The sequence below is a fragment of the Mesocricetus auratus genome, unplaced genomic scaffold, assembly GCF_017639785.1.
Source record: "Mesocricetus auratus isolate SY011 unplaced genomic scaffold, BCM_Maur_2.0 Super-Scaffold_6730, whole genome shotgun sequence".
NCBI classification, from domain to species: Eukaryota; Metazoa; Chordata; class Mammalia; order Rodentia; family Cricetidae; genus Mesocricetus; species Mesocricetus auratus.
The window spans coordinates 17,683,740-17,707,359 of NW_024429184.1; the positions used below are offsets into that span (position 1 = coordinate 17,683,740).

At 44.3% G+C, this 23,620-nt stretch overlaps 2 protein-coding genes across 4 annotated transcripts in view; one reads left to right on the plus strand and one right to left on the minus strand.

Moving 5' to 3' along the window:
- Chmp5 (charged multivesicular body protein 5) lies at positions 1 to 16,389 on the minus strand. The gene is made up of 8 exons (XM_005078856.4): positions 16,200 to 16,389; positions 15,325 to 15,429; positions 14,354 to 14,400; positions 12,180 to 12,273; positions 11,513 to 11,584; positions 6,475 to 6,583; positions 4,577 to 4,689; positions 1 to 697 (listed from the first exon to the last, which is right to left on the minus strand). Exons 1-8 carry the CDS (start codon positions 16,266 to 16,268, stop codon positions 647 to 649), a joined length of 660 nt encoding a protein of 219 aa, XP_005078913.1. The 5' UTR covers positions 16,269 to 16,389; the 3' UTR covers positions 1 to 646.
- Bag1 (BAG cochaperone 1) overlaps positions 15,983 to 23,620 on the plus strand; it is a 12,754-nt gene continuing 5,116 nt past the window's right edge. The window contains exons 1-5 of one of the 3 annotated variants that reach the window (XM_040740156.1): positions 15,983 to 16,177; positions 16,823 to 17,160; positions 18,373 to 18,501; positions 21,467 to 21,549; positions 23,165 to 23,278. In XM_040740156.1, the coding sequence (XP_040596090.1) occupies positions 16,023 to 16,177; positions 16,823 to 17,160; positions 18,373 to 18,501; positions 21,467 to 21,549; positions 23,165 to 23,278 (819 nt within the window). In that variant the 5' untranslated portion in view covers positions 15,983 to 16,022. Of the gene's footprint in view, positions 16,178 to 16,508; positions 16,597 to 16,822; positions 17,161 to 18,372; positions 18,502 to 21,466; positions 21,550 to 23,164; positions 23,279 to 23,620 lie in introns of those variants that run through there. The other 2 variants (XM_040740158.1, XM_040740162.1) reach the window with 2 other exon arrangements.

The window sequence follows — 23,620 nt, forward strand, 5'->3', positions numbered from 1 at the left end:
TCCTTTTGAAAAATATTTATTGAGTATAAATAAATGTCCTATACATTAAGTATCAAGAAATAGTCATTATTCATTACAAGTCAGGCTATAATACTGAGGGAACCAAGGGATCAAAATAGCAACTCATGATACAGTAGTGACAGTTCATTCCAACATTAGACAGAGTAATGATTTGCTCACATGACACAGCAAAACCTACCAAAAAAAGCCACCATTTAAGCCCACCTATATCACCACAATAGACAATGGTTTTGAAGCATACTATCAACAGTCCCAATCTCATTAATAATCTCTATCTTATCAATGTATCAAGTCACACCTGAGACTGTACTTCTACATAAAATTTAGAGTCTCATCTGCTTGGTTTTATTTCAAATTATTGTTAATGAGTGAAAACACATCATACAAAGTCAAAGGGACTTCTCTGTTAGTCTTTCCTAGGAGGAAAAAAAAATTAATTTTAATGAAAGAAAGCTTTCCCCCAAGCAATAAATTTCTTAACGGAAAAAATTAAAGTACAGGAGCAGTGTAATTAGCTTTTCCTTCAAAGAAAGGATAGAAACCTAAATCTGTTTGGCAAATTGGGAAGTATTTCCTAGTCCCAGAATACATATTTTTTTACGTCGTGTGCTGGAATGCTGCAAGTCTAGGAAGCTGGAATCTGTGGGAGTCCAAATTCATCCACCAGTACTCCATCCTGTAAGAAGAAATTGAGGGTCAGTGCTGCTCTTTGACTTGGTAAAAACGATTGTTACATTTAGTAATCAGAAGTCATGTCCAAGTGTTTAACCAGTCACAACGAAAATCTCACTTGGAAGCTGGCGACTAGGCTTTTCATGAAAGGCAAAGGGGCTTGAAGACTCAGGCAGAGATAAAAGGGTTAAAGGGGGCGGTCCTCTGCAGGGTGGAAACAGAGAGGAGACAACATAAAGGGGAAACCCCCGAAAGAAGAGAGGTGGCTGCGAGGACCAAGGGGGAGGTATGAAGATCTTGCCTCTAGACACATTATGTTCACTGTCATCTTTTAAGTGGGTCAATGTCTTTTCCAGCCTGGCGAACCCTAAGGGAGTGTCTCAGGTGGACAGCTGCTTCCTCTACCACATGTTGCTACTAATCAGCCAGTGTCAGCTGGGATTTCCTCTTCACAGTAACCTGTGTCTACAAACGGAAAGAGCTGGAGACACAGCACGGCGGAAGAGTGCGGGCCTCGAATGTGGGAGGCTCTGTGTTCAAACACCACAGATGCTTCAGGACTTGTTACTAGGAAACTGAAAAGGCCAGTTACACTAGTGCTCACAAAAATAGCTTCAGCATAATTACTAAATAGCAGATAATTATATAATTACTTAAAGCAACTTGTGTACCTGGGACTTTGAAGAAGCCAGAGAGGTACTCTGAGCTCCAAGAAGGATGTAGGGTACAAGGGGAAGCACATTTACAAAGACCTACAAAACTATCTGCTCCCCACCCTGTTGCTCCTTACATTTTATAGCGAGGGGAAGTAATGCTCAGAGTTGTGCTGGCTAGTTTGTCAACTGACATAAGCTATAGTTGCCCGAAATGAACCTCTATTGAAGAAAAGACTCCCTCCATAAAATGGGGCTGTAGGCAAGCACGTTGGGGATTTTATTAGGGACTGATGTGGGAGGGGCCAGCCCATTGTGGGTGGTGCCATCCCTGGGCTGGTGGTCCTGGTGCCATAAGAAAGCAGGCTGAGCAAACCATGGGGTGCAAGCCAGTAAGCAGCACTCTGTCAGCTCGTCCCTTCAGGTTCTTACCCTGTTAAGAATTCTTGCCCTGACCCCCTTCAGTGAAGTCAAATAACCCTTTCCTCCCCAACTTGCTTTGGTCATCGTGTTTCATCATAGCAAGGGAGAAGAAACTAATTTCTAATTGGCTTAGAGTTATATAATGGATAGAGGCAGATTAGAACTGGACCCCACTCAGTCAACTGTATTGTGAGTACTCAGTATGTTTATGGGGAGATCAGATAGAACCAGGGCTATAAATATTCATGACAAATAGCACATTACCCTAGAACATTAACTAAGAGGGAGTGAAATTTTATAAACAGTAAAGTACTCTGTTCACAATTATACAGATAAGATAAAAGTTTAAGTCCATTACATACAAGACCAAGATTGCTCTAAACAACAATCACATCACATGAGCTACGTCACATATGCAAAGAATAGAAAAACTCAAAAAAAAGCTAAGTGATCTGTTACAGTGTCAGAAATCCTGATTCTCTTCCTTTGTTGGACTAGGATCTTTCTAATATTAAGGTTTCCATCCCATCCCAAAACAGGGTCTCCATGTATCTCAGGTTCGCTTCCAACTCACTCTGTAGCCAAGGGCGGTCTTGAACTTCTAATCTTCCTTCTCTACCACCCCAGTATTGGGTTTACAGGCCTGTGTTGGAACCAGGCGTTATGCTGACCCCGCCCCCTGACAATGGGTGGGACATGCATATCGGCATTCAGGCAGATACTTAGGCAGCTCAAAGGGCCCTGTGTTGCATGGCCATGTCACGGCTATGTCATGCATTACGGGGCTGCATAAGGACTCAGTACACATGTGCAAGCTTCCCCCTTTAGGTGAGCACCTCCACATGTTCGCTCTCTCTCTCTCCCTTCGCTCCTTCTCCACCCCTCTCTCCCCTTCTGTGCTTCTCTCTCTCTCTCCCTCCCCCTTCCCCCTCTCCTTCCCTTCCCCCTCAATAAACTCCACATGGGTTTGTTGAGTCTCGAGGTCCATGTTTTCATCTACCAGTGACTGAAGCATGGTTTTGTGTTCCATCTACTCTACTGGTAACTGCAAGAAAAGAACTACAGCCTGTGCTGCATACCTGCTCTACGAGACCTGGGATCACATCCAGGCTTTGTACATGCAAGGGAAGCACTCTGTCAACTGACCTACATTCCCAGCCTTAGTTATTAATACGTTTTATAAGTTTACAATAATCCAATAAACAATTAACTCGTGTGTCTGGAGTGGGACTCTCTCTCCTTCTCCCCCTCCTCTCCCTCAATATTAATTTATTTGATGTGTATGGGCTTTGCTCTGATGTATATCTATGCACTCTGTGCATGTCTTGTGTCTGTAAAGGTCAGAAGAGGGCACTGGATGCCCTGGAACTGGAGTTACAAATGGTTGTGAGTCACCACGTAGATGCTGGGAATTGAACCCAGGTCCTCTGCAAGAGCAGCCAGTACTCAACTACTGAGCCAACTTGTCAGCTCAGGAGTGGGACTCTTTATCATGAACACTCAAAAGGAAAACAGGGAAGTGCTAAATGAGAGGATAAGGCCAAAAGGATTGCTTGAGTTCAGGGGTAACAGGACACCTGAGATCCTGTCTCTAAATTAATTTAACAAAATACAATAGCAGACCAGGAATATAACTCAGTATAATGTGCTTGCCTAACATGTGTGAGGCCCCAAGATAAATTCCCAACATCCCCCCCACCCTAGCACACCAATTAATACTTCTACTAAGCAAGGCTCATGCATATATCAATAATGCTTTCCAAGGAAATGATAAACCTGTAAATAGCACCTAATGCTAGTTTACAGGGCGATTGCATATATTATATAAGATGCCACTGTATAAAGACAGTTGGCCCAGTGGCAGAGGCCTAACAGTTCAATGCCAAGCCGATGAGACCCTGTCTCAAAAGAATATAGAGCTCCAGTGGAGGAGTACCAGGAAAACCAAACCAAACCACTGGTTAGCCTCAGTGCCTTTTTGTTTGCTTTTTCTTTTTTTGGTTTTACGAGACAGAGTTTCTCTGTTTTGGAGGCTGTCGGTCCAGCCTGGCCTCGAACTCACAGAGATCCGCCTGCCTCTGCCTCCCGAGTGCTGGGATTAAAGGCGTGCGCCACCAACGCCCGGCGTTGTTTGCTTTTTCAAGACATGGCTTCTCTGTGTAGCCAATACCCTTTGGGGTACCAGTCCATTAAGGCGTGGTCTCAGGCGCTACCTGTGAACTACAGGGGAGAGAACAGGCATGCTCTCTGTCTTGGGTGGTGGTGGGAGATCTGACCGCAGCTTCCAGTGCCCCCAGGGCAGAAGAACACAGCTGCTCTCTACCTTTATGAGGTGACTGTTCCCCAAATAAATATTTGATATGCTTTTATTCGGGCTTTCATGGACTCCCTTATTCACAGGCTGTCCTAGAACTCACTTTGTAGATCAGGGTGTACTCAAACGCAGAGATCTGCTTGCCCCTGCCTGAGTGCTGGTGTCAAAGGCATACATCACCACCGCCTAGCGCCTCACTGACATTTTTTATGCAGCTTATTAGTTGCCCAATGCGGGAAAACTGGAATTTCAAAAGTTATTAAAATAATGATCAGGGCTATTAAACTTAAGACTATATTTCAGATTTCCAGATTTGTGAATATAAAGAAAACCTTTAATATGTTGCATGGAAATACATAGTATACATGAAGGCAAAACTCATAAAATAAGTAAATCTTAAAGAGTTCCCTATTGTGGACACATTAGTTATTTGTAGAATTGTTTAAACTATAGGCAGTAACCTAAACATACACCTTAAGGGAAAACATAATACCTTGTTTTTTGTGTCAGTGGGAACACCTTCTGGAATTGCAGGTGCAGATGCTGCTTCGTCTAAGTAGGAACTATCTTCATCAGCCAGAAGCTCATCTCCCAGTGCATCCAGCTCTGAAATTGAACAGGCTACATTATAGAAAAATGTGAAGAGAAGCAGAGTGGTGGTGGCGCACGCCTTTAACCCCAGCACTCGGGAGGCAGAGGCAGGTGGATCTCTGTGAGTTCGAGGCCAGCCTTGTCTAAGGTTCCAGGACATCCAGAGCTGTAACACAGACAAACCATGCCTTGAAAAACAAAACAACAAAACAACAACTACAAAAAAATGTGAAAACTACTTCTCATCGAAAAGTTAGCTAAGTGATTTGTAATGACCAAATATAATGTAAAGGAAAAGGAACTCATTTGTATCTCTTGATCTTTATTTTTCTATTTTAATTTTTTTCTATTTAATGAGAGAAATCTCATTTATTGATGAACTTCAAAGAAAGCAGAGCAAAGAAGCAGAGAACTATTGAACATCATGTGATCATTAGATGAAGTCAGGCTGTAGGGGTAACTACAGTAAAAACTACAGTCATAAGTAATGACAACATCAGGTAGGGAGTCATCAGGGATAACTAAAGACAGGAAATTAAAAACCGTTCTAAACATGGAAGAAGCAGGAGGGAAGGAAGGCAAAGTGCTCCCGAGAGCCACAGAAGACCCCGTGTGGGTTGGTTCCGTCATGCCAGGAACTGGCAACCACCTTGACAGCCCCTTCTTCTTCACACCCCACCATGGTGCATTCCTCTGTGTCTGCAAGCAGCCCGCACCACTTTCTTATGTGACCAGAGCAGTAGCCTTCATTCTTGTTGCATTTCCTCATGGCGGCCCCTAATCATCCTACAGGTCTCTTGACTGTCCCCTCTCATTATTAGGTTAGAGTCCCTGCTCTGTCTGTGCTCTTTCCAATCACGCATGTGCTTACAATTAGGGATTCAAGCAGGTTGCCCAGTGGTGGTGGCGCTTGCCTTTAATCCCAGCACTCGGGAGGCAGAGGCAGTCCATCTCTGTGAGTTCGAGACCAGCCTGGTCTACAAGAGCTAGTTCCAGGACAGCCTCCAAAGCCACAGAGAAACCCTGTCTCAAAAAGCAAACAAACAAACAAACAAACAAACAAAGAATTCAAGCAGGCAGTTTACATTTCTCCCACTGGTAGAGGAGTTTTATAATCGCAGGAATCAGGCTGGTGAAACAGCTCGATGGATAAAGGAACCTGATGTCTAGCCCAGTGACCTGAGTTGAATCCCTGGGACCCACATGGCAGAAAAGCTGGCTCCTGCAGGTTGTTCAATGACCTACACAAGCATGGCCAGGGCAACTGTGTGCACTCCCCAATAAATTAATATAATGAGATAAGAAAGTATGGATGCAGGACTCACATTTGTTTTCTTAACCCTCAATCTATACAGAGACTGAGCACACTGAGCCTTTGCCCAGCCTCTCCTTAGTAGATTCTCCACTACTGTGGAGCAGAAGGTAGACGCAGCTGCCTTACAGGCTCTTTGCCCAGAGACTGTGCCTAAACCAACTCCCGCGCATCCTGATAGGAACTGTTTTCTGTTGTTGGAGACATGGTCTCTCTACATAGCCCTGGTTGTCCTGAAGCTTTTTTTTTTTTTTTTTTTTTTTTTTTGTCCTGAGACAGGGTTTCTCTGTGTAACAGCTCTGGCTGTCCTAGAACTCGCTCTGCACATCAGGCTGGCCTCAAACTCTCAGAGGTCTGCTTGTCGCTGCCTCAGGGGTGCTGGGATTAAAGGCGTGCGCCACCACGTTCCGCATCCTGATAGAATTTTTGACCAGCATTTGGCTAAGGGTCCCAGCAGCTGCTCCTTACAGACTCTGCACGGGACTCACCTGCTTCCAGGTCGTCCTCATCTAACTCCGGGGTGCCGTAGCTGCGGCCCAGCGCTTCCTGGATTTCGTTTGCATCTTCCATCATGTCTTCCAGTTGGTCTTGTAAATCCTACAGAAAGACATGACAGGGTTTTCTTCCTTCACTTAGCCTTTTACATTAGTTGGTTTAGTTTAAGGTGACACAGAATTCAGAATACAACAAAGATGGGATACCAGGCTCTGGCAGGACTTCAGACTCAGTTTCCTTTAAACTCACAGCTAAGCTGGAAATAGCTGAATGACAACTAGAGATAATGAGCCACTGTATGATTTTGTTTTTTTAAAACAAAACTTTATTACACTGTACAGCAGGCTCTAGTACAACATCTCATTCTAGGTATAGGTGGCAAGGATGTTAGAGCAGGGAACCCAGGGGTTTTAAACAGGAAGGAATGGAGAAGGGTCACCATCGTCTTAGGTACAAGGACAGCCTGTTTTTTGCCAGATTTCTGATTCCTCTTGGCCTTGGCTTCCATCTCCTGAGTTTCTTCTGCCCTTCTTTTTGTTTCTGCCTGAAAGCCTGCCTTGCCCATCTCCTTGACCTGCTTCTTAGCTGTTTCTGGGCTTTTCTTCGACCTTCTCGGCTGACGAGACACCTGTGGCCCCCATCTCCAGACTCTTCTTTCTGCTGATCCTCATTTTTTTTAAGTGTAAAGAAGTAAGCTTTATTGAGAAGTAAACAACAGATCTCTGCAGCAGTTCAGGTAAAGGACCTCAAAATGAGTTTCCTGTGACAAGGTTTTCACGTAGAAACGAGATCTAAAATTTAATTTTAAATTATATTCATTTGTTCACATATGTGTGTGTGTTTGTGTGTGTCTGTGCATGTATATGGAAGCATGCGTCATTAGTGCACAAGTAGAAGTCAGGACAACTTGTGGGAGTTGGTTCTCTCCTTCCACGATGTGGGTGGGTCCCAAGGATTGAACTCAGGCCCATCAGGCTTGGTGACAAGCTCACCTACTGAACCATCTCGATGGCCCCAACCAAAAATTTAAAAAATGCTGACTATATAATCAGTTCTCCATTAGTAGGAACTGGCTTTAGTCAACTGAACAGATGCTCCAAAGGACTCCTGAAGGTGTTTTTATTTATTTATCTTTTATCCCTTTTTTTCAGACAGAATCGCACGTGGCCCAGTCTGACCTTAAATACACTTTGTAACTAAGGATGACCTTAAACTCCTCATTCCTCTGACTCTATCTCCTTCCCGAGTTCCGGGATTACAGGTGTATGCTACTGAGCCGAACTTCTGGCATCCGCTTTTCTTTTTCCTAGTACTTAGAAACGGATTTTATTTGGTGGTGGAGTGAACTGGAGCCTTGCATGCTGGGTAAGCACTCTAACACTGAGCTACAGTCCCAGCTCAAATCTTGCACTGCTTAGTGAGAAGCAGTATCTAAGCCTTTCTGGGGCTGGAGACAGCTCAGCGGTTAACAGCACTAGTGGGTTGCTCTCAGATGACCAGCATTTGATTCCCAGCACCCACTTGATGGCTCACATCAGTCTGTAACTCCAGTCCCAAGGGATCTGAAGTCCTCTAATGGCCCCTGTGGGCAGATGGTAAACAGACATACAAGCAGGCAAACATTAGTGCACATAAAAGAACATTTTAAAAAATATTAAAAAAAGAAAAACCCAAGTTCCCCTCACCCTCCCTTACTGGGGATGGAGCCAGAGTCTTGATGATGATTGGCAAGTGCTCTACACTGAGCTCTACCCTCAGCCCTGTTTTCCTCATTAAAAAAAAAAGGGATTATTGGACTACAGAGATGGCTTATGGTAAAGACCACACACTGTTCTTCCAAGGGCCTGAGCTTGGTCCCTTGTGCCTATGTGGGAGGCAATAACTCTTAACTCCAGGGAACCTGATTCCCTATTGAAAGGACAACTGCACTTACATACATAAACCCCTCCTCAGACACACACGCATAGACATAATTTAAGTCTTTAAAACAAAGAGGAGGGAAAGCTAGAGAGATGCTTCAACAGTTAAGAGCATTTGCTGCTCTTGCAGAGCATCTGGGTTCTACTCCCAGAACCCACATGACAGCTCACAACCCTCTAACCATTCCAGGGGGTCTGATGCCTCTTCTGGCCTGCAAAGGTACCAGGCATACACACAGTGCACATACAAACATGCAGACAAAACATTTATAATGCATTAAATAAAAGTGAGTAAATCTTTTTTAAATGGGATCATTAAGAACCATATTTTACAGGCTGGACCGACAGCCTCCAAAACAATACAGAGAAACCTTGTCTCGTAAAAACAAAAAAAAAAAAAACAAAAAAAAAACACAAAAAAAACACAAAAACCATATTTTATATGGCTACTATAAGATTTATTGCAATAATGTATATAAAACACTTAGTACTTAGATTAAGGCCAGCCTGAGCAAATTAGTGAGACTCCATCTAAAAACTAAATAAATTTTAGAAAGTGGGAAAAAAAGAGGCAAGGTATGCACATGACTCCATGTTCAATTTGCAATACCACCACCACCAAAAAGGGAAAAAAAGGAGGCCAAACACCTGTATGTCTTCACATAGAGGGGATGAGGCCACTGCTCACAATTCACCAGGCTTCACTCGGCATCAGAATTTCCTGTACGAGGGGCTGGAGAGATGGCTCAGAGGTTAAGAGCACTGACTGCTCTTCCAGAGGTCTTGAGTTCAATTCCCAGCAACCACATGGTGGCTCACAACCATCTGTAATGAGATCTGGTGTATATGTAATAAATAAATAAATCTTTAAAAAAAAAAAAGAATTTCCTGTACGAGGCATGTAGGTCCTTGTGCTCTCAGACAGGCACTAGGGAAACCAGGAGTGGTGAACACACAGGGCTGTCTCTTCATAGGGAGAGATGTATAACATGTTCTCAGTCCAGAAGGCTGGGAACTCAGGTGGTTAACAGCCTGGTGACCTCTGCACTGCCACAGGCCGGGCCATAAGGCTCTCCTAGATGCCTATCTTGGGCCTGTTTATCTCAGCCAATACACAGAGCTACCCTCCCCAGGTCCTTGTTACAGGCTTGTTTACCTTGAAGCGGCTTCCTTAATCTAGAGAACCTATCTATATGGAAGATGCCACTTGTATTTCACAAGTTTTGATGTAATCATGTCTTAAGCTTTGGTGTGTACGCAGGACTGAGTTAATTAGAATTAGGAAACCCTTTTCAAATTGTGCTGTGCTTAAATATACCTAAAATAAACGACCTGGGCAAAGTTTGAACCAACGCCGGCTGAGTCATGTTGACCTGGCCTTCCTTTTGCCTCTCCCGGAGGACACTCTGCTGGCTTTGGCATTTTCAGCCGCCCCCCACCACCAATTTCCAGAGCAACAGAGTCATCTGTAAATTCCTTCCTAGCAGCCTATGAAAGCGGAGAACACTAACTAGAGCGCTTCCCTACTGTGTCGAACTGCCACAGTGCGCGGCAGTCACCCTGCTACAGAGAAGCACTGGCAAAACAGAAGCTGGGAAGGAGCAAAGTCACAGAAGAAGAACTCAAATCTTCTTGGATTTGTTCAAGTGTGTTCCCAACACTTGAGGCTGAGGCAGGAGACTGTCATGAGTTCTAGACCAGTCACACCTACATGGTAAGATCCTGTCTCCCCTCCAAAAGGGGGGGGGGACTTCTCAAATCATCTGATGAGTAAGAGCCCTTTTTTTTCTTTTATTTTTATGAACAGGGTCTTGCTTTGTGGGCTAAGCTGGCCTTGAACCTAGATTCTTCTGCCTCTGCCTTCCTACTCCTGAGGTCACAGGCTTGCAACCACTATACAGCCTATGTATGAACAGGGTTTCTATGTCTACAGTCTAGGATAGAGACAGGAAGAAAAAAGGGAAGTCATCGCAAACACATCAGATTAATCTGCCCTTCAACTCAACACTGCATCAACAAAAGCAACATACACAGAAGCACTAACCTAGGAAGCACAGATGTCCTAGTGCTCTGGGAAATGCAAAGACAAAAGGCCTGCAAAGGGAGCTGGGGTGGGTGGGGGACACAGAGATGGCTCAGTGGCCACACGTGTGTACTGCTTGCTGAGGACCTGAGTTCACACCTAGCTATACTCCAGCTCCTGGGATCTGTTGCCCTCTTCTGGCCTCCAGAAGCACTGCACTCATCTGCACAAAAACCACCTATCCACCCTCCTACCCACCCTCCCACACATTCAAAAATACAACTTTTTTTGTTTTTGAGGCAGAGGTCTCTATGTAGCTCTGGCTGTCCTGAAACTCCCTGTGTAGACCAGGCTAGCCTCAAACTCAGAGGTCCTTCCTATGTCTCCTGTGCTGGAGATATGGGAAGGGGCCTCTTCCCTTTGGCAGGCCACTAGTCACTCCCATTTCCTCTGCCTGCCATGTGGGATGCTCACCTGACAGCCAACTGAGCAGCCAGGCTCACAGGCCTTGCCTTCCTAGCCAAATCCTAGACCCTAAAGGAAATGCTGAATTCTAGACGCTAGCAATTTATTACCAAAATGTAAAGAAACTACTAGAAATATTAGAAAAGAGGACTAAGTCGGCCAGAAATTGTGTAAACCAATTACATACCCATCTTTATTTAACATCTATGGTGTACGCTCTAATCTTAGCACTCAGGGATAAAGCAAGAGGCCATAAGTTCAAAGCCAGTCTGGGCTTTGTCACAAGATCTTGTGTGTGTGTGTGTGTGTGTGTGTGTGTGTGTGTGTGTGTGTGAGTGTGAGAGAGAGAGAGAGAGAGAGAGAGAGAGAGAGAGAAAGAGAGAGAGAGAGAGATACTTGCAGACAGCTCAGTTATTTCACCTGCATAGTAACTGGGTGTGATACTGGGATTTTTGCATTAGCAACGAGGAAACTGAGGCCTTCGGCATCCTTCCCTTTCCTGAAGTCACTACACAAATAAACAGCAGCCCAGGATGTCATCACTTTTCTGTGCATGTCTCACCATGCATTTATTCTCAACCTTGCAGTAACAAGTACACACCTTGCAACAGACAGACAACTCACCTCAATCTGGTCAATTTTCACATGCTTGTATGCCTTCTTCATTTCCTTTACTCCCAATTTCATGGCATCAACCTAAAAAGGGGTAGAAGAAAGCATAACATATTTGTTGTTTTATTTTGAAGTACTGAGGATTTGAACTTAGACCCTCACTTACGCTAAGCAACCATTGTGTTACATCCCCAAGCCCCAAATACACTGTCTTGAGAAGTCATGTTTGGGGGGGACAGAAGCTCAGTGATAACGAGCATTTGCTGCTCTTGAAGAGGACCTGGGTTTGATTCCCAGCAGCCATGCTCACAACCATCTGTAACTCCAGATTCAGGGGGTTCAAACCTTTCTTCTGATTTCCTCTGACACTAGACACACAACGTACAAACATGCAAGCAAAACATCCAAACACATAAAGTCGTGTTTGCTAAACCATCTTTTAAAAACCATGGGAAAGTATATCAAATTTGAAAATTAAAACAGAGCTGAGAGAAGTGGCGGCGTACGCCTTTAATCCTAGCACTCGGAAGACAGAGACAGGCGGATCTCTGAGTTTGAAGCCAGCTTGATCTACAGAATGAATTCCAGGACAGCAAGGAGTACCAGAGAAACCCTGTCTCAAAAATCAAAACAAGCAACCAAACGAAAGAATTAGAATGGGAAAATGCTTTGGGCATACCGTGGTCTTGGTGTCCTTCAATGACTGAATGGTGTAATTAGCCTGCTCCATGTTAAAGGACTGCTGGGCAAGGTTGTCTCGCTGCTGCTCATACCTTTTTGGAGTGGAGTGAGAGTTAGAAATGTGAGACAGAAGGAAGGAAGTAGCCTTAACCTAAAATAAGAGAATTTTCTTCAAAGAAACCAAAATCAAACCACTAAAAAATACCCACTCTTAGCTGGGTAGTGGTGGCACACGCCTTTAGTCCCAGCACTTGGGAGGCAGAGGCAGGAGGATCTCTGTGAGTTTGAGGCCACCCTGGTCTACAGAGTGAGTTCCAGGACAGCCTCCAAAGCCACAGAGAAACCCTGTCTCAAAACAAAACACAAACAAACAAAAAACTACCCACTCTTACAAAATCCCTCCAAATCTTTTTCCCTTGCATGTATTTGAGTTTTAACTATTCCCACTTAAAAACACATTATCTGCTTCTTTTTCTATTTCTTGAAAAAGGGTCTAGTAGTCTAGGCTAGCCTCAAACTTGTAGTGACCTTCCTGCTTCAACTTTCCAAAGGCTGGTAATACAGATGTGTGTCTCCTGGTCTATGCTGCATCTTATTACATCATATTTATATTTTTCTATTTCCCAGATTGAATTATCAGAAGTGGAACTCTTGGGGTAAAGGATAAGACTATTTTTTAATATATATCCAAATGTTTTTCAGGTAGACTCAAAAGTGTATTTAATGACACTTTAGTAAGCCTGTATTCATAATTAGGCTATATATCTGACTTAATGTAAGTCAGATGTCTGATACTAGAAATACTGATACTTGAAATGTCTGATACTCTTTAAAGGCTTTCTATCAAATTATAATATTATGTTAAAGACTTATATCACCACATCTTCACACAACATCTGGAAACCATCTAACTAACACAAGAAAAATATGTAGTTCATGATCTAGGCAAGTGGCAAATGACTCCATTAAGTTAGGCATGGTGGCACATGATTATAATCCCAGTATTTGGGAAGCTAAGTTGGGGGATTGGAGCTGGAGGCCAGTCTTGGTACATAGCAAGACCCTGTCTCTAAAAACAGAAACAGGAAAAAAAAGTATAGTTTTAAGTAGAAAAGAATAGCTTATATAGAAGACACATTATAATTTCAGTTTCCTAAGAATCCAGATAAATTTCTTTACTTCTGCTTGCTTATTTTCCAAGTTTATAGTTTTTTAAAAAATTCTTTATTTTTCATTTTTGAAGCAGGGACTCATACAGACCACAATGGTCTAGAATTTACTAGTCAAGGATAGCTTTGAACCCCTGCTATTCTTCACACACCAAATACTAGGTTTACAGGTGTGTGCCACCATGCTCGGTTTATTTATTTACTTAATTTGAGATAGGGTTGTACGTAGCCAAGGCTTGTAGGCTTCTGGTCCTTCTTCGGCTACCTCCCAAGTGCTAGGAATACAGGCCTAGGCCATGGAAGCCAAATTGTATTTCTTCTATAAGAAAAACGTAATACTTTAAAACCAGGTGCTGATCTGGAGAGACAGATTAGTGGTTAAGAGCACTGACTGCTCTTCTAGAGGACACAGGTTCAATTCCCAGCACCCACATGGCAGCTCACAACTGTCTGTAACTATAAATCCCTGGAAAACACCAATGCAAATAAAATAAAAATATTTTTAAAAATAAATAAAACCAATTGCCACTAAGAAAGTAATAGTTGTAACACATTTTGGCTATTGTAGGCATTATTAGTTTTTTCTAATGTGATTTAATATAAAAAAAAAGAAAGACAGCATCTGATATATTACAAAGTAATTTTAAAATTGGGACAAAGCTGTCAACAATTTTTCTGGTTTCCTACAAGCTGATTATACCTAGCTTCTACACAGATGATCTCACAGACTGAGCAGTCTACAGGGGTAAATACCAGATAGTTAACTGGGTTTTGCAAAAACACTGGGAAATAGTAAATGAAAACAAACTGTGGACCTTTACACTTCTTCTGGTGAGAGAGAACAAATACTTAGCATCCTTAACTTCATAAACAAACCCAAAAGATCATAAATTGGAAATGAAATCAAGAGTACATAGAAAACGATATGAAAGCCAGAAGGAACGAAGACCTCTTTGCTTTTGGCTTAACTGTTCTTAGAAAGGAGATGGTGCATATGACTTACATCCGCTTTTGCTTTAAAACCCTCAGGGCTTTCTGTTTGACCATGTTCTGAGGAGAAAAACAGATTTAATGAAAAGGGGAACGAACATATATAGAAGTGCCCCCCCATGCTAAAACTCCTATACCTACTTGCTTCTTCTTTAAAAAGGTAGGCACAGAGGCTCCTTGAGTCTATTCTTCCCCTCCAAGCACAGGTAACTGTCTAGGTGGTAAGCCTTAGCACCCTTTGCACCCAACATCTCAGAATCCTGACCCACTCTCCCTTTTCCTGATGCATTTTATGTCCACTTTCAGCCCCAATGGTGCCCAGTGTATATCCAGTTGCCTTCAACATAAACAGAACATGTTCAATCTCTTTCATGTCCTCATGCTAGAAACAGTTCACAACAACCCCACCAATCTCTCCTTTTTGGAAGCTGAGAACCGCTACACCTTTGTTTCCCCTGTTGGTTCTTCCTGCAAATTTATCAAACACTACTACATTCTACACATAGCACCATGTAGGCGGCTCGCTATTTAATCCTCACACTACAATGTACGTGTTATTTTCAAGTAACAGATGAGAAAATCGAGGCTGAGTGAGGTACTGGTCACATTGTTAATAAGTTAAAGAGTTGGGGGGAAAAAGATCTATACATCCATAATCTACTTACTGATAATATTAGAACACTGGTCTTACATGCTAATTCTGTACTTTTTCCCAGCCCGACCAGCCTGACTAGCCTGACCACACCCAGATTCTGAGCACAACCAAACCCTCCATTCTGTAAAGTACGCTAAGTAATTCTCATTATATGCTTCAGGACATGTGATCAGCACCTTCCATATACCATATTAACCCCCCCCTTTTGTACCTGGCTGCACTCTCTTCCCTGAAGAATACATCCTCACATGCATTTTGTCCTTGCCAGATTGTGCGTACTTTTTCCATTCCTACACAGTACTAACTACAACAGTTAACACCGACCTTACCTTGGCAGGGCCCTCTCTCATCTTCTTGATTTGATCCTTATATTTCACTAGCTCAGCATCCAACCGGGAAATTTTTTTGTCAATGGATTCTGCCCTGCTATCCACCTTGGAGGAAAATGTCAAATGCAGTGGTAATTATCGTAATATATTTACACAGAAAGGGGCAGGAGAGCAAGGAATATGGATGAAGAAAACAAAAGGAAGGTTGTGGAAAATAGAGGTTTACTTAAGGGTAAGCCAGAATCATTGGAAGGATTTCCTAAATTCTTTCCCATGTCCCAGATTCTGATATCGCAGCTCTCCCTCGAGAAAAACAATTTGGTAATTACTGGGTTGATTGAGATTTTCCAAATGGGAGAATAGTCAGTTTGAGGACTCAACATAATGTTGTATGGAATGAGGCAGTGGATACAGGCTAAGACGAGATCTAATGCCTTTTCCGAAATCAGGTCTTTAATCTGCAGGGACCAAGGTTCAGAATCTTGTGCTACTCAGATCCAAGACTAAGGTACAGAGTGTTCACCCTGATGTGGGTGAGAGAAGAGAAATGAAAACTGAATTGGTAAAAGACCAGGCTAGACGGAGTGAGGTGTACGGATCAAGGTTGGGAAGGTTGTAACGTGAGGACCAAAGCAAGCAAGAAGCGATGGGACGCAGGGGGCGTCAGAAAGGGCTTTGAGTGCAGTAAGGATGAGGTAATGAGGGAGTCAGTGTCTCCGGCTTGCGGGGTCAGCAATGACCTGGAAATCGGGGACGAGAGGGGTGGGGATGGACAAGACTCCGATATAATGGGCCGGAACCAGGAATGGGATGGAGTAGGAATTCGGGATGGGACGATCGGAGTTGAGTCTAGGTATACAAAGTCAAATGCCCACCGTCCCAATGCAGTCAGTCAAGCTGGGCGGCGGAGCCTTGGGTTTTGCTTTTCCGAAGAATCGGTTCATCTTGGCCGGCGGCGAAAAAACCCAAACACTGAGGGAAAACCAGAAACGGAAGCGTTGTCGCTCCGGTTTCAGTTTCCGGCCCCCCCATGCGCAAGCGCAGAGTGCTCGCTGGAGTTTCCCGATCTTTTTTCCGGGTTTTCAGCTCCTCCTTCCGGAGAAGGAGCGCGGAGCTCTGGGAGAGGCGGAAAGACCTCTGGAGGCGGGCCTTAGAGAGGGAAGGGGCGGTGCTTCGGCGGAGTGGGTGGGGCCTAGAAGCGGCTGGGCGGATAGGGCGGGGCCTGGAGCGGGGTCAGTTCCGAGGGCGTGGCGAGCAGATGGGGCGGAGACGGTGAGTAAGTAGTAGGGCGGGATTGCATGACTGCGCGCTCGGCTGCCACCGCTGGGCGGTGAACAAACGCTGGCCTGGCGGATCGCAGCGGCCCTCGGAGACTGCGAGGGAACCGGGAGCCGCTGGGACCCCGGCTGCGCGCCTCTCGGCCCAGCCGGGAGCCGCTCCAGTCGGAGCCCCGGGCCGAGCGCGGTTCGCCTCCCTCTCAGCATTCATCTGTCCGCAGTGTAGCCAGCGGGCATGACCGATCCACCGGGGGCGCCGCCGCCGGCGCTTGCAGGCCGCGGGTGAAGAAGAAAGTCCGTCCCCGCTCTGCTCAGAGCGAGAAGGTGGCTCACAGCAGGGAGTTGACCAGGGGTAAGAAAGTGACCCGCAGCAAGAAAGTGGCCGGAACCCAGGAGGTGCCCCAGGTGGAGGAGGTGATCAAGATCGAGGAGGCGACCCAGACCGAGGAGGTGATCATGGCCGAAGAGGTGACCCAGACCGAGAGCTTGGCCCAGATTGAGCAGATGGTTCAGACGGAGGAAATGGAAACACCCGGGCTCAGTGTGACCGTCACCCACAGTGAGCACCAGAGTGGGCTTCATAGGTCGGGTTGGGATCCGTGGGTTTGGCATGGGTTTTGGCCTGGGGCTGGTGTCAGGACATCTTTTTGTGTGGCCAATGTGTTTTGTCCCTGGATATTTGTTAGCTTTTCTATTTTGGAAGCGTAGTTGAGTGTGTCAGTCTTGTATTTGGACATTTTGTATGTAGAACTTTTATAGTGAGTCTGAACTTGGTGTATGGTCGGGCTGTTCATCACTTACTGAGTACTTTCTGTACTGGATGTCACAGAACCGCGCGTTCAGTGGGTGGGGGGGAGTCCAACAGTTGCTTTCTGGACACTTGGTGAAATTAACACAGAACCAAACACTGGAGAAAGCGGAATCCGTGAGGTTTCCTTACTACCAGTTAGTTAGGAAAGATCCACATACTTTGCCGTCTGGAAACATGTTTCTGTGTCCAGCTTTAAGTGACCTTGAGATGGACATCTCTTTCTTAAGGCCTCTGATTTCTGATCTGCGAAGCACAGATGGGAACTAGGGCTTCTTCTGACCCTGGGTCAATTGGGAGAGTGGTCTAATAAGCACTTCACCTACTTAGAAAAGAATTGGCCACCTGTGCTTTAGAAATGGCTTCATTCATTCGTCTTTACTAAGCACTAATTATGGTCTACTTAGGTGTGCCCGGTAAGAAAGATGTGGAGGGAAACAGTCCCTTGCTGGTGAGTCAGGGACCACCACCAGAAGACCAATGCCATAAAGACAATCGGGCAGTCAGACCACAGGAAACAGGCAGCTCCTGATGGAAAATGTGGACTTTGGAAAGGGCAGATTCTGGCCCTGGCAGTTGAAGGTTTCCCCAAACAAGTCTTAATTAAACTGATACCTGTTTTATGGTGTTGTCCTGGGGTTTTAAGATGTTGTATGGAACAAGTCTTGCACAGCTCATTACCTATGCTTACACAAAATGTCAGCTATCGTTATATTAGTTTTTTTTTTAATGTTAGAGGAAACAAATCTTTGAGAAGGTCCCCAAAGGAGAGCTTTGTGATAGGTAGCATATGAGCTGTGCCTTGAATGCAAATGTGTCTCTAGGTGGGGACATAGCTCAGTAGTAAAATGCTTCCCAGCAAGCCCAAGGCACTGAATTCAATCCTCATCTCCATAAGAAAACATCAGCTCATTTTTAGGTGTATGGGAATTATCTTCATTGAATTCTGTTCTTTCTCTCCAGGCAATGAGCGGTATGAACTTCTTGTTACCCCACAGCAGGGTCTTAGTGAACCAGTTGTCCAAGACCTAGCGCAGCTTGTTGAAGAGGCCACAGGGGTTCCGATACCTTTTCAGAAGCTCATATTTAAGGGTAGGTGTTTCTCATTCATTTTTGAGTGGTTATGGCTAAAGGACAGATTTCATTTATTTATTTGTTTATTTTGGTTTTTCTGAGACAGGATTTCTCTGTGTAGTTTTGGCTGGCCTGGAACTCACTCTATAGACCTGGTTGGCCTCCTGAGTGCTAGGATTAAAGGCATGCGCCACCACCACCCCAGTAAGGTCAGACTTTAAATTGCTTAGTCCTACCTAATGGTGACTTTGAGTTTTCTGTGTGTGTATGTGTGCATGGGTGTTTTGCCTGCACACATGTCTGTGTACCATGTTTATGCAGTGCCCACAAAGGCCAGCAGATGTCAGCTTCTTTGGAACTAGAGTTACAGATGGTTGTGAGCCACCATGTGGGTACTGGGACCTGAACCCTGGTGCTCTGTGAGAGTAACTTGACCACTGAGCTATCTCTCCATCTTTCAGTTTTCAGACCAGAACTGTTTTCTTTCATTCATTCAACAGATATTTATTAAGGTCCTGCTTCTAAAACTTTCAAATGTCTAGATAAGTATCAGGTTTGGAGTAACATGACAGAAATGTCGACTGGTTTTTCGAGACAGGGTTTCTCTGTATTGCTTTGGAGGCTGTCCTGGAACTAGCTCTGTAGACCAGGCTGGCCTCGAACTCAGAGACCCACCTGCCTCTGCCTCCCGAGTGCTGGGATTAAAAGTGTGCACCACGAACGCCCAGCTAAATGTCATTTTTTTTTTTTTTTGAGGGAACATATGGACAGTCTTCTCTGGCTAGGCTAGATCCTTTCCCCATTATATTTCTGCATGATTGTATCGAAGATACTATTAAGTAATGTTACCTTAGTTTCCTAATGTCTGATTTCTGTTAGTATGATAGCAGAGATCCTTCTGCTGCCAGTACTTAATGTAACATCACGCTGGGCAGAGTGTGTCAGGTGATGCTGATGCTGATTTCTGAGGCACTAGCTCCTCCCGCCCCTCCCTATCCTCTGCCTTCCCACTCTTATAGGAACCCATTATTTTGGTACATGATAGGGCCAGATTTATCTCATTAGGTTTCCGTCATTGTAACGAATTTAATAATGAACATTATGGCAGGGGTATAACTTTAGTAAAAGGAAATGTTTTGCCTTTTTCTTGATGGGAGTGTAATAGCTTCTTCTAGTCCAAGCCATCTTGGAACTGGCCATGTGATATGTACAACCATGCTCCATGTTTTTTTCTTTTTTCTTTTTCTTTTTTTTAATTTTTTGAGGCAGGGTTTCTCTATATTGTTTTGGACCCTGTCCTGGAACCTGCTCAGTAGACCGGGCTGGTCTCAAACTCAGAGATCCACCTGCCTCTGCCTCCCGAGTGCTGGGAATAAAGGTAAGCGCCACCAACGCCTGGCTGTCTTTTTCTTTTCAAATATCTTAATTTCTGAATTATAAAGACAATAGAAACTTATCTTTCAAAGTTGGATATAGTAGCACAACCTATGATCCTAGTAATCTGGAGACTCATCCCAGCTGTACACCTGGGTAATATAGTCAGGCTCTGTCAGAGAGAGGGGGAGTGGGGAGAAGGGCAGAGAGTGGAAAGAGAAGATCAAGTTTCAAGATAGAAAGCACAAAGAAGAAAATGTTCGCTGGATAAAGCTCCTTATTACTGTTTTAATGGTATGTTACTCAATCATACATGCTAGGCCTGTACCAAACCACTAAGCCTATCCTAGCCTATGTAGTTTACATTTTCTTTGAAATTTTGTATCTATTTAGAAGGTTCTTTTTCATTTTACACAACCAACTACAGTTCCTCCCACTCCCCCCCACATTTTCTTTTTTTTTTTTTTTTTGTTTTTTGTTTTTTGTTTTTTTGTTTTTACGAGGCAGGGTTTCTCTGTATTGTTTTGGAGGCTGTCGTCCAGCCTGGCCTCGAACTCACAGCGATCCTCCTGCCTCTGCCTCCCGAGTGCTGGGATTAAAGGTGTGCGCCACCACCGCCCGGCATTTTCTTTTTTATAACATTAAGTTTACCAGCAATCATTGAAGTGTCCTGAGAAGACAGCTTTCATGACTATAAAACATTTTATCACAGAAATTATCTGTTAGGGCTGAAGAAATGCCATCTGCAGCCACATGAACATACCCACACACTTACACAGATTCACAGAATTAAAAATACAATCACCAGGCCGTGGTGGCACACGCCTTTAATACCAGCACTCGGGAGGCAGAGACAGTTGGATCTCTGTGAGTTCCAGACCAGCCAGGTTACATAGGGAAACCCTATCTTAAAACAAACAAGTAAGAATAAAATAACACTTAAAACAAAACCTTTAGGGGCTGGAGAGATGTTTTTGCAGTTAAGAGCCCTGGCTCTTTTTTTCCAAAGGACCTAGGTTTAGTTCCCAGCATCCACATAGAGGCTCTAAACTAGTCAGTGACTCCAGTTCCAGGGGATCTTGCCTCCGCTGGCACCAGGCACACATAAGATGCATAAGCATACATTCAAGCAGCATACCTATACACATAAAACAGTAATAAAAATGTTCAAAGAAATATATCCAGGGCGCTGGAGAGATGGCTCAGAGGTTAAGAGCAATGACTGCTCTTCCAGAGGTCTTGAGTTCAATTCCCAGCAACCACATGGTGGCTCACAGCCATCTACAATTTAATCTGGTGTATATGTAATAAATAAATAAATCTTACAAAAAAAGAAATATATCTATTATATGAATTATACTAATCATTATATAGTTTGTGGTGGCCTGGAGTGAGGTGGACCTACCGGGAGTCACACACTTAAAGAAAATTGTCTCTTTCCCACAGCCACTAAATGCCAATAGCTCCACAGCTAGTGGTGGGGCTTTAACCCCACCTCTTCTTCATGTACATTTGCAAAGCCTATTTCCAGTGATGTCCAGAAGTTACAATTTGGCATACCTTTGTTTTTTTTTTTTTTTATTTGTTTTTTTGTTTTTTTTTTTTTCAGGAAAATCTCTGAAAGAAATGGAGACACCATTGTCAACACTTGGAATACAAAATGGTTGCCGGGTCATGTTAATTGGAGAAAAGGTAAATTGTTTTTTTCTGTCAGAATTCTTCAGAATTGAATGACTAAAGTCTTTCATACACAGTTCTGTATAAAAGGCCAAATTGGCCAGGAAGTACTGGTGCACACCTTTAGTTCCAGCACTTGGGAGGCAGAGGCAGGTGGATCTCTGCATTTGAGGCCAGCCTGATCTACATACTGAGTTTCAGCACAGCCAGGGCTACACAGAGAAACCCTGTCTTGAAAAAAAGACCACAGTGTTTACCCAGACCCAGCGCTGGTGGCGTGCCTCCTTATACGTGGTCTGATAAGATGACCAGTTTGGTTGTTGCATTATTTGTGTATTTCTACCCTGGTGATTAGGATTTTCACTCTAGGAATTAGGAACTACTCTGCTACTTCAGTGGTGTGGCTTTTATATTTGGTGAATCCTCAGTGTAGTTAAAATGTTCCAGGATCAGGTTTTAAGTAGACTTTTCAGGAGAGCTTTTTGTTAGAGCTATAGATACTACTACACCCAAGAACTTGTTCAGGTTTTAGGAATTTGCCTTCCTTTAACTGCTCTTCTTATTGAATTCTACGAGAAGAAAACCCCCTTTGAGTAGGAAGGTTCAGACTGAAGAACTGAGGGGGCAAAAAAGAGTTAGTTGGTGACAGGTGAGGGCTGTCTGTGGCTCCTGCCGTGATGGATACTGTGCCCAACCCTGCATTGTGACACAGTGGCATTGCTGCGTCCAGAAGGGCTCTTACTTAGAGTGAGGGGGCTGAGTCCGTTGAAGGCAGGGACGAGCTAAGTGGAAGCAAGGAGAGTCGGATCTCCATTCGGAGCCTCCAGAGGACTGGACTTGAGATGAGGCCACAGAGAAGAATCAACAGTTTAGGGGAGTGTAACAAAGCAGGCAGCTGCTGGCCCTAGCTGCCAGCTGTGGGGGAGAGAAAGGAGAATGTTCTGAATGTGTTGCTGAAGGGTTGGGGAGAGCCGTGTGAGCAGCAGGCAGCACCCGTGGTCTCAGTTTGAAGAAACTATGAGAGTTTCTGTTGGAGCTGGTTAGGAACAGGGAGCTGCATCTGGATTCTAGCACGTTCCCCTTTGGGCATTGGGATCTTAGGTCTCTTTACTGCATTAACCCCAGCTTCCATTATCTGTAATAATAGTTCCTCTTAGGATCGCGGTAAAGATTTATTTAACATAATTTATGTATATGTGTGTTTTGCCTGCATTTGTATGTGTGTGTACTATGTGCATGTCTGTTGCCCATGGAGGCCATAAGAGGGTTGGATTGTAAATCATTGTGTGGATGCTGGGGCCTGAACCCAGGTGCTCTGAAGAGTAGTGAGTGCTCTCTAGTCCTTGATTATACTCTAGGCTGGCTGTTGGGATCAGCCCAAGGCAGAGGCTGAACCCTTGGATTGGCTCTGTTCTCTGAGCGTAGGTCATCAGGGTGCCACACGCCTTCCTATTCTCTGGACTAGGCTTTGTAGACAGACAATCTTTTGTCTAACCTTTGACATGCTTTCCAAGAAGCATCAGTGGTTGGGTCCGTCCTCCTCAGTGAGTGGCTGAGCTCAGTGCTGTCAGATTTTCTTCCGACACAGGCAGCTGGCCTTTGTGGTTACTGACCTCCTTTTGATTCTTAGAGCAACCCTGAGGAAGAGGTCGAGTTAAAGAAGCTGCAAGATTTGGAGGTATCTGTAGAGAAGACAGCTACCCGCCTGGAGGAGATGAATAAAGAACTTTCTGGCATTCAGCAGGTGACTCATCTATAAGAATTCTCTGGATTTAGTGGTATGGTACTGCTACCTGGGTGTCTTTTTAAAAAAAGATTTATTTCATTTTAAAATTATGTACTATGTGGGGGGGGGTATGTGCGTGTGAGTGCTGGTGGCCAGAGAGACCAGAGGTTTCCGATTCTCCCAGAGCTGGAGTTCCATGAAGTTGTTAGCCTCCATGTGGGTGCTGGGAACATAGCTCAGGTCCTCTAGAAGAGCAATATATGCTCTTATCCACTGAGCCATCTCTCCAGTCCTGTTTTGTGCTTTAATTATAAAACTGGTTTGTGCTCGGCAGTGGCAACCACATCTTTAATCCGAGGA